The following is an 8,841-nucleotide window of genomic DNA, read 5'->3' as shown; positions in this document are numbered from 1 at the left end:
TCCGTCTAGATCCGCTGAAGGATCTTCAACTCAGCTGAGGGTGCAGCTGATATAATTGTTGAAGGGAGGAAAATATGAGTGTGATATGTTCGTCCCTTAGGGGAAGCGGAGAAAGCAAATATCCACTGGTCAACTCTAGGGGGAATGCGCAAAGCGCGTGATAAGGCGAAAGCGCGGGAACAAAGGCGCTATAGGCGCGCGAAGCGCGGGAAAGTCGCGCATCGAAAAGCGGAACTGGGTGAAAGCGGTATGCGAGCGATAGTGAGATGTTAAGACGTGTACTGAGATGCTGATAAGACAACTGATGCGGATATGGCCACTAGAGCTAACTGCTACTAGGGCTTGCGATGATTTATTCAAAACATAATAAAAACTCGGAGATGGTGACTGTCTATGATGATGGTGGTCCGTGGTAATGTGTGTTGTGTTCAGTAAAAAATGTGTCATGAAAAATGTGTACCAAGTGAAAATAAACATGGTACGATGTTGAAATAAATGATAAATGGAGAAATGCATACCTGGGAACTTGGTTGGACATGGGAAAACACAGTGGGAAGTCAGGCGCCCTATAGCGCTTAGGCGCGGGAAAGTTCGCCTAAAGCGCGCGCAAGTCGCGGAAGTGTCGCCTATGTCGCGGAAGTGTCGCCTATGTCGCGTGCGTCGCGCGAACGTCGCGTTTATCGCGCAAGTGTCGCGTTGCATGCATATTACTGTAGACTCGACCTATGTTGCAATATATGCCATTGTGAGGCTACTCAGGATCGAGTCTCTACACCGCACTTTCCCTCTTATCAGTCCCAGTATCCGTCTTCTACACTTGTGCACCACTTGCAATACCTTCCCATGCTCTGCGCACGCTTTCTCGCGCTTTCACCACCATTCACCAGGGTTGTTCAGCATCATTCTGTGGATCCTTGCTTTCCTTGCTTCCCCTTTAGGGTCGAACGTTCTTGCATTCTGCGAGTATAGCAGCTAGGCAGAGCTGAGACTCACTTATACTGGCTGAGCACTTTTCTTATATGTGCCTGCCAGGTTGTGATACCCACACCGGTACAGACGTCTAGTGGAGGACTGGAATGGAGTTATAGAAGATATCCGGAAGATCGAGGGCTTCTCTCACTTCCTACTTCCCCCACTGTTCTCTGATCTCCAAGATGCAGCTTGTGATGGGCCTATCATCGTGCTCATCGCAAGCAAGTTATCTTGCCATGCCATTATCATCCTGCACAAGCAACCTCCGACTAGCATTCAACTCCCTACCAATCTTGAGAAACTCCAGACATTGGTGGTCACACTCCAATGCACTAGTGGAGAAGCACTGAGAAAAGCCTTGATGGAGTTGTGGGACGACGTTGTCCGCCTGGTGGTCGAAAATCTGAGTGGATTTGCACGACCAGGTTCCCGAATATGGTGGTGCTCGACGTCTGTCTTCAATTTCTTGCCGTTGCACGCTGCTGGCACGTACAGGCCAGGTGAACGATTGCTTTCGCAGTTATATATCTCTTCATACACGCCATCCCTTACCGCGTTGATGAGGGCTCGCAGAAATCATGACAGGTCGCTGTCGGTGTCATTCGCTGCCATTGGCCAGAATCGCCCAGCTGGTGCTTTATTCACTTTGGATGACGTGGAGCCTGAGCTGGAATTAGTGCAGAGTCTTTTACCCCCCTCCTCCAACTGTTTCCTTCACCAAGATAACAAGTGTTGATGCCACAAAATCGAGAGCGCTGTGCGCATTGCATGACAATACTTGGCTCCATCTCTCATGTCACGGAACACAGAAATTGGACGAACCCTTCAATTCGGCCTTCCTCATGCGCGACCAACCGCTTTCACTCCTCGATATTACCCAAATGGATCTGTCTCGGCATCAATTTGCATTTCTCTCTGCCTGTGAGACCGCAGTCGGTGCCGTTAGTATGCCCAACGAAGTGATACACCTAGCGGCTGGCCTGCAGTTCGCTGGGGTTAAGAGCGTCGTTGAGACAGTATGGGAGGTCAATGATAGTACTGTGCAGCGGTTGGTCGAGGCATTCTACAAAAACTTTTGCGGGGATGGCAAAATGAATCCCAAACGAGCTGCACGAGCGCTGCACAGAGCGGTCCAGTCGTTGGCCAGCGACAAGGACATGCCCTTAGACCAGCGCATAGTGTTCATGCACATTGGCATATGAGCAATTTCGTGCGTACTCCCAGCTTGTTGATTAATGCGTTAATCTGACGACTTCGCGTGTAGTATCCAGCCATGGCTACATGCAACCTGTTGCCAAGGACTTGATTTTCGATAGTTCAGACTTTGAAACTGTATACCTCCACAATATGTACACCTATTTTCGACTTACGATTTGTATTTTCCAGTTTGTTGCCTCAGAGCCAAAGGTTGCCGCTCCTAAGGTACACTGGTGCTTTGGTGGGTTAGGATGACTTTCAAAATTGTACCTTTGGTTTCAACGCGGTTCTGGTATATCATCTCATAATGGCAAGACACAACTACGATGGACATGATGGTCTGAATTCCGCGGTTTACAATTGATCTGCAGCATCAAAAGCATCTGACTACTGTTGGCATACTGTATAGTATTTTCGTGCACCTGAGTGGACCTGTCAGTAATCCATCGAAGAAACGAACTGTTTTATTGCAGTAAGGGCATTGTTGAATATACTCCCAGCTATCGTGCAGCCGAAGATGTAGTGCTTATCAAAAGCTTGGCCCATAAATGAATGCAGATCAATGATCGATCGTTCTCGCTATTCAGAAAGAATTGTGTAAAGCAGAAGGTCTGATTGACGAAGAAAAACAGATAAATGATCTATGCATTGTACGGTCAGATGCCTTCCTGCAATATTGTTTCACAAAAAATAAAAAGATGAATGATCTATGCGTCGTGAATCCTCAAATTATAGTGTACATGAACTCTGCTTAGAGGAAGAGGGTGAAGCAACCTGCAACAGAGGCAAGAAGAGTAAGCGATAAAGCGATGTCATTGATAGGAGAAGCAGATTCAGAGTTTGTCCTGCCGCTGGTCGAGTTTCCACTCCCACTGGAGCTCACGGAGGTACTAGTAGGCAGGGGCACCAAGCCAGTCACTTGTACTGGGTTCGGGTTGGAATATCCGGTTGAAGAGCTCAACCCACTGGCAAGCTGGGCGAATCCAATGGCAGCGGGGCTAGCACGGAAGACAGAGTACACATTCTTCAGGAAGGTGTCATCGACAATCCAAGCAGGAACACTGCCAATCCCAATATCGAAGATACCGCCAGCACACATCTGAGAAGAGGCGTTCACATTGCTGAACATGGTGTCATTGAGGGTACCGAGGTTCATGTCCAGGGGACTGATCGCCCAGTTTTTTACCGCCGAAGGAGATATAAACTGTGACATTAGTGTCACAAGCTAGAATTAGACGAGTCTTCTGCCTTGCGCAGAGATACTGACAGAATGCACATAAACCTTGCCAATCTCTGGTAAACTCTGTGGAGCCAGGCACTTGGGCCCATATACTTGCGGCAATGGGTGTGGGTGCCCCGATGAGGGAAGTCCCTGTGTCGATGGCAGCAAGACCACTAAGGGGGTCAATGGCAATCGTCTTGTCTTGTACAATGACCGCTGCAAATTTCACTCAGTACGCTGATAACATGACAGAATGACAGTGCTGACAGCTAACAGTGAGCAACCAATACGATGACGGACCAGTCAGGTTCAGGTACTCAATAGAGCCATTGTACAAACTCGAATTTGTTCCTCCGAGAGTGAGCACACCGCCTGGAGCAGTACTAATCTGATTGGCTTGGTTGACGTAGCATTCAAGGTAGAAAGAGAACAAGGGTTCAGCGAGATCATTGGCATTATAGAGTGCTTCCCAAACGGGGGTAGTCTGGAGGGCAGAAATTGAGGCAAACCTGAGACCCATGATACGGAAGAGTCTATCGTCAATCAATCCAGAGGTAATGCTAGTAACATCGACTATGGTCAATATAAGGTTAAATCTAAATCAACCCAAATCACCGAGATAGACATACAGAGTTCCTGAGACATTTCGAAGGACCCGAAGGTGACACTATCTTTGGCAACAATGTCTTGCGCCGATCCTAAGCCATAATCAATATCCAGCTGGGAGGAGGTAGCCTTGTATGTCGACGACTTTGATAGGTTAAATTCTGGTATATCCAATCCACAAGAGGTGCATGAAGTTGTTGCAAACCCAAAGGTCGGAAGAGCCAGCATCGAGGACAAGATTGAGGTTTTGTGGTCTTCACTGAACGAAAGTATACGAACATTGCTACATTTCGAACTTGGAACTTACGGAGTTCCAATGCTTACAACGCCTGAGTACCTGGAATCATTTTCCTGATACAATTATGATCAATTCCGTGAGCTATGCGAAGAATCGAGCTGCGAACCTTGTCCGTGATGGGAATTGCAGCAGTGATAGCTCGCTTCGAATTTGTGCTCTTCACATTCGTTTCCTGATAACCATACTCTTTTCGCAATGCTTCGATGATTTTTGGTAAGTTCGCAACCCGGCTGGAATGACTTCTTCACATGATTGGGGCATGAGCACCTCCATCTTGTCGGCGAGCAGCGAGAGTGAATGGAAGGAGTGCGATGGCTACAAGGGGAGAGAAATCGTCAGGAGATATGTGGAGAGGAAGACAGAAAGGAAATAAAAAGGAGACAGTAGCGATCTGTGGCGCCAAAAGGAAACAAAAATCTGTCCAGTACCTTGGTCCTGACCAATGGCCAACACCAATAGTTAGTGTTAGCAAAGCGAGTGATGTGCAAGTACATAAATCTGAAGCTCCAGTTCGAGTCAGCTTGTTCAGAAAGGGCGGGCTGTCACCTGTGAGATCCTGTCTGAATTCGAAACCTAACCCAACTGGTGCTTGACTCATGGCAAGATCTGGTCTTCGCTATGGAGGTCCTTGTCTCAGTCCTTCACATGCACTGCTTCGGTCTATCCAGACTAACTGCTTCAACCTATTGGATATTCTCTGCACATCAGCGTGTAACCCAAAAATGATCCAAAAGTACATAACTCGTAAGGGACATCTTGTGTCCCACTACCAAATGAGTGTGGCATGCCTAGCAAAAGTTAAGCAAGTTTGATTGATGCCACGGAATAGATCTATGACAGTCCACTGACCTAATCGATGCGGAGTATTTGGGAAATCATTCACAACGAAGGAATTGAGATGCTCGGATAATGAGCGTACATTAGCAGAGAAAGCGAACGTTAGAATTAGACTTCTTCACATTCCTCTTTGACGGTAGTTCCACCATCATCCAGTTGAGCAATCGCAAAATATAGATCACAACCCATCATCAGCGAAATTTCGAACCGTGTGCTTGTACAATCTTTATGCTGCGATGCAGCCTCATCTGCCGTTTGACACGTATTTTCGTTGGCATTAAACTTTTTGCAAATCATGAAGTTTCGCTATCGCCCAAAGCACTCCGTCTGCACCATCGAAGTTGTTGTTTTGAAATTCCCCATCTTCAGAACACAGTAGGGATGTAAACAACCAGGTCTGAAAGTCCAGTTTGTGGGCTGCCATGAAGTCTCTGACCAATTCAGGAGTGCACGAGTAAGAACGTTAGAAATTTGATGCGACAGAACAGCCTTACAATGTTTTCACAATTGACTGTCGCGCAGCAAGACTCATTCAAGAATTATGACCGTGTATTGCAATCATCAACCTGCGAGACATGGAGCGAAACAGGACAAATTCCAGTCTATTCAGATTAACATGGAATAAACGGTGATTTCAACCCACAACGATGACGACAAGTCCCCCCCACTGAGAGATACAAACAAGGGCCTTGACTTGTTTGTGGTGTGCACCGTGGATGTGAGACTTGTCGAACGTCGTTGGATATAATCGTTTAATGTCGCATGCTGAAATTGGTGAGATGGAAAAGAAAACAGCTTGCATCGACAGAGAGAGAGTATGCGGTGTCATATTGACTTCAAACAACACTTCTTGTGAGGGTATGTATCAGGAAAATATAGAGTGGAGAATTTGTCAAGAATTTGTGGAAAACCGTGGAGCTGTATAGTTGCTGATTAAGCTATCTCACGGCTATCCTCAATTTCAAATCGGTAATGGGTAGTTTAAAACTCTAAAGCAACCTCATCAGAATCTGCCACATTGTGGTCGAGGACCCGCCGCCCAACTGATGACGGAAATTAATCAATTTAATATTTTGAAACCGCTTTACCGGTGTGGGTATCACAACCTGGCAGGCACATATAAGAAAAGTGCTCAGCCAGTATAAGTGAGTCTCAGCTCTGCCTAGCTGCTATACTCGCAGAATGCAAGAACGTTCGACCCTAAAGGGGAAGCAAGGAAAGCAAGGATCCACAGAATGATGCTGAACAACCCTGGTGAATGGCAGTGAAATGCGCTGAAGGCGCGCGCGGGAAAGCGAAGTGCGAAGGTGCGCGGAGCGCGGGAAGGTAGTGCAAGCGGTGCACAAGTGTAGAAGATGGATACTGAGACTGATAAGAGGAAAAGCGCGGATCTAGACGGATACTGACAGTGCCACTAGCTATAGACTGATGCTAGGGCCTCAAGATGATGATGGATACATGCATTGCATGGAACTAACTGGTGATAGATACTGAGTGGTAGGAAGGTGGTGGTATGAAGCTGGGTGTGTAAGTGGGGTGTAAAACGAACATGAGTGTATGTAAGTTCTACCTAAGCGCTCTCCCAGGGCTCGGAGCCAAATAGGGAGCGCTCTAAGTATGTAAATGAGGTAAGGTGATGTAAAGTAAGGGTGCATAACTAAATGGGAAGTGTAATATGCTAAATATGGTCAGATAACGAAAAGGGACATACCGAGGGACTGGTTGGACGATGGATGAATGCTCCTGGATGCTGTGCGACATAGTGCGCTTAAGTGCGAGAAAGTGCACAAGGCGCGCACGCGGGAATACTGCGCGTTGTGCGGGAAAGTGTCGCGCCTATGGCGCGTTCCGTGGGAAAGTGGTGCGCTCTATAGGGAAGTCATAGTGGATGATGGTGCGAGTTGTGCCATGAAGGCCAGTTGTCAGAATTTGTAAAATGAGCCCATATGAGCCCACAGAAATGCGAGTCTCTACACCGGTAAATGCAGAATATTTCGATCTTGGAATATCCGGCCCATCCGACTCGTCCGACTCCAAATAAACAAAGCGCAAACAAAGCGCAAACAAAGTGTACACAATATAATCGAACCTCGGTGCCTTGAAGCTTCTTTCTTCTTTCTTCTTACCCCACAACATCCTGCTGACTTACATAAGGTATGTTCTCCGCATTACAACCACAGGTGAGATTTTATTGAGTCGTTTATCCCAGCGGGCTGACCTAGATCAATTTTGCAGCCTATTTTGTACCTTTTAATATATATCTTACAATGTCCAGGTCTCACCATGTCAGACATACCACCAAACGCACCATTCCCTAAGCCAGACTACACTCCGTTGTGCTCTAATGGTCACAGCGAACTCCAGTGGAGAGTTGTTGCATCCAATGCACACGGAAACCGAGGCCGTTGGATGGTATCAGTACGTATAGCTATCAATAACCATTGATGACCAGCACTTATACTCCCCAGTGTCCGTTTATTGGACCTAATGGCACCATGTGCTCACACTTCCAGTGGGGTTCTCGTAGTCTGTCGTCGTCTCCAAACCCATCGATACCACCAGCAATGCCACCACCTCCCCCACCTATGCTACCAGTGCCTGTGACGTGCACTGAGTCCCAGTGTGCATCAACACGCGTACATCCTCTATGTACCAACACAATGTGCCGAAAACACTGTTGGGTCATTGGGGGATGTGACGCCAAGGGCCACTCTGTTAGTGGACCTGGACCTGTGCAGGCTACCCTCGTACCTGCACAGCCTCCTTCACCTGTAATCAATCCGGTCTTAATGCAAGCTTCGCTCCCGGGCGCCAGTACAACGACACCGTGGTCATCTAATGCATCCTCCTTGTTTTTGTCATCTGTACCATCCCACTCCACATCTACTACACCTGCCTCCAGCGCTTCTGAGTCTGCAGTTTCTCTACACCCTACTACCACCATTCCTGCTACCAGCAGGAGTAAAGGCAAACAACGTGCCATGGCCCCGGCACAGGAAGGTGATTTCTATGCCAATCCAAGATATCCTTCCCAATTGCCGCCCGTTTTCACCAACGCGTACGCCATGCAAGAAGAGGAATGCCTTCGCAAACACCAAGCAGAAATCCTCAAACACGAACTCGCTGTCACTGCCAAGAATACAGTTATGGTGTTTGGTTGGGCTGCAGTACGTACTTTATTGTGGTGATGAGTTTACACTTACACGTCTGTCAGGCTGATGTGTCGCCAACAATTTGCGAGTTCCAGAGTGGCTTTGTCCTACCACGTGTGAGGGTGACGGATGAATGGCTTCGGAACCTTGGCCTCTCCGCACATATTGCAGTAACATATCTCCGTATTATACGAGTGAACGGACGTGCATAATATCCCGTATGATACGGGCCAGCGGACCATGGGCCAAAGGTAGATATATCCTCGACTGTGACGGATGGGCCGGGAGTGTTATTATTCCCGATGGAGACGGGTTGGCCCAGGTGGGGAATATGTAAAGTAGATGGGTGGGCCGATGGACATGAATTTTCAATAGACGGATCGGCCGAGGTAGTTGGATATTATGTAGATGGGTGTACCAAGGTAGATATGTATCAAATAGCCGGGTATATCAAGGGTGCTTGTTATCACATAGACAGGTGGGCCCAGATATATATCATATTAGACAGGTGGGCCGACGAATTAATATTATTTTGTAGACGGGTGGGCCGACGTATT

General features: G+C 47.5%; 3 protein-coding genes across 3 annotated transcripts; 2 read left to right on the top strand and 1 right to left on the bottom strand.

Moving 5' to 3' along the window:
• Nucleotides 1-1,333: 1,333 nt before the first annotated feature.
• Nucleotides 1,334-2,174, top strand: DFJ58DRAFT_672742 (CHAT domain-containing protein; the record flags this gene model as incomplete). The annotated part of the gene is made up of 2 exons (XM_041383035.1): nucleotides 1,334-1,627; nucleotides 1,650-2,174. The coding sequence occupies 2 exons, from the start codon at nucleotides 1,334-1,336 to the stop codon at nucleotides 2,172-2,174; spliced, it is 819 nt and encodes a 272-aa protein (XP_041234879.1).
• Nucleotides 2,175-2,789: 615 nt separating this feature from the next.
• DFJ58DRAFT_829791 (aspartic peptidase domain-containing protein) lies at nucleotides 2,790-4,893 on the bottom strand (the record flags this gene model as incomplete). The annotated part of the gene is made up of 10 exons (XM_041392213.1): nucleotides 2,790-3,290; nucleotides 3,337-3,394; nucleotides 3,437-3,607; nucleotides 3,659-3,964; nucleotides 4,021-4,141; nucleotides 4,203-4,251; nucleotides 4,305-4,348; nucleotides 4,402-4,493; nucleotides 4,563-4,610; nucleotides 4,842-4,893. 10 exons carry the CDS (start codon nucleotides 4,891-4,893, stop codon nucleotides 2,921-2,923), a joined length of 1,311 nt encoding a protein of 436 aa, XP_041234878.1. The 3' UTR covers nucleotides 2,790-2,920.
• Nucleotides 4,894-7,415: 2,522 nt separating this feature from the next.
• On the top strand, nucleotides 7,416-8,496 carry DFJ58DRAFT_738553 (uncharacterized protein; the record flags this gene model as incomplete). The annotated part of the gene is made up of 3 exons (XM_041386991.1): nucleotides 7,416-7,550; nucleotides 7,601-8,299; nucleotides 8,347-8,496. 3 exons carry the CDS (start codon nucleotides 7,416-7,418, stop codon nucleotides 8,494-8,496), a joined length of 984 nt encoding a protein of 327 aa, XP_041234877.1.
• Nucleotides 8,497-8,841: the final 345 nt, after the last annotated feature.

The sequence above is a fragment of the Suillus subalutaceus genome (assembly GCF_016647625.1).
Source record: "Suillus subalutaceus strain FC151 chromosome Unknown DFJ58scaffold_513, whole genome shotgun sequence".
In the NCBI taxonomy this organism is placed as follows: Eukaryota; Fungi; Basidiomycota; class Agaricomycetes; order Boletales; family Suillaceae; genus Suillus; species Suillus subalutaceus.
This window is presented reverse-complemented; position numbering and strand designations above follow the sequence as displayed.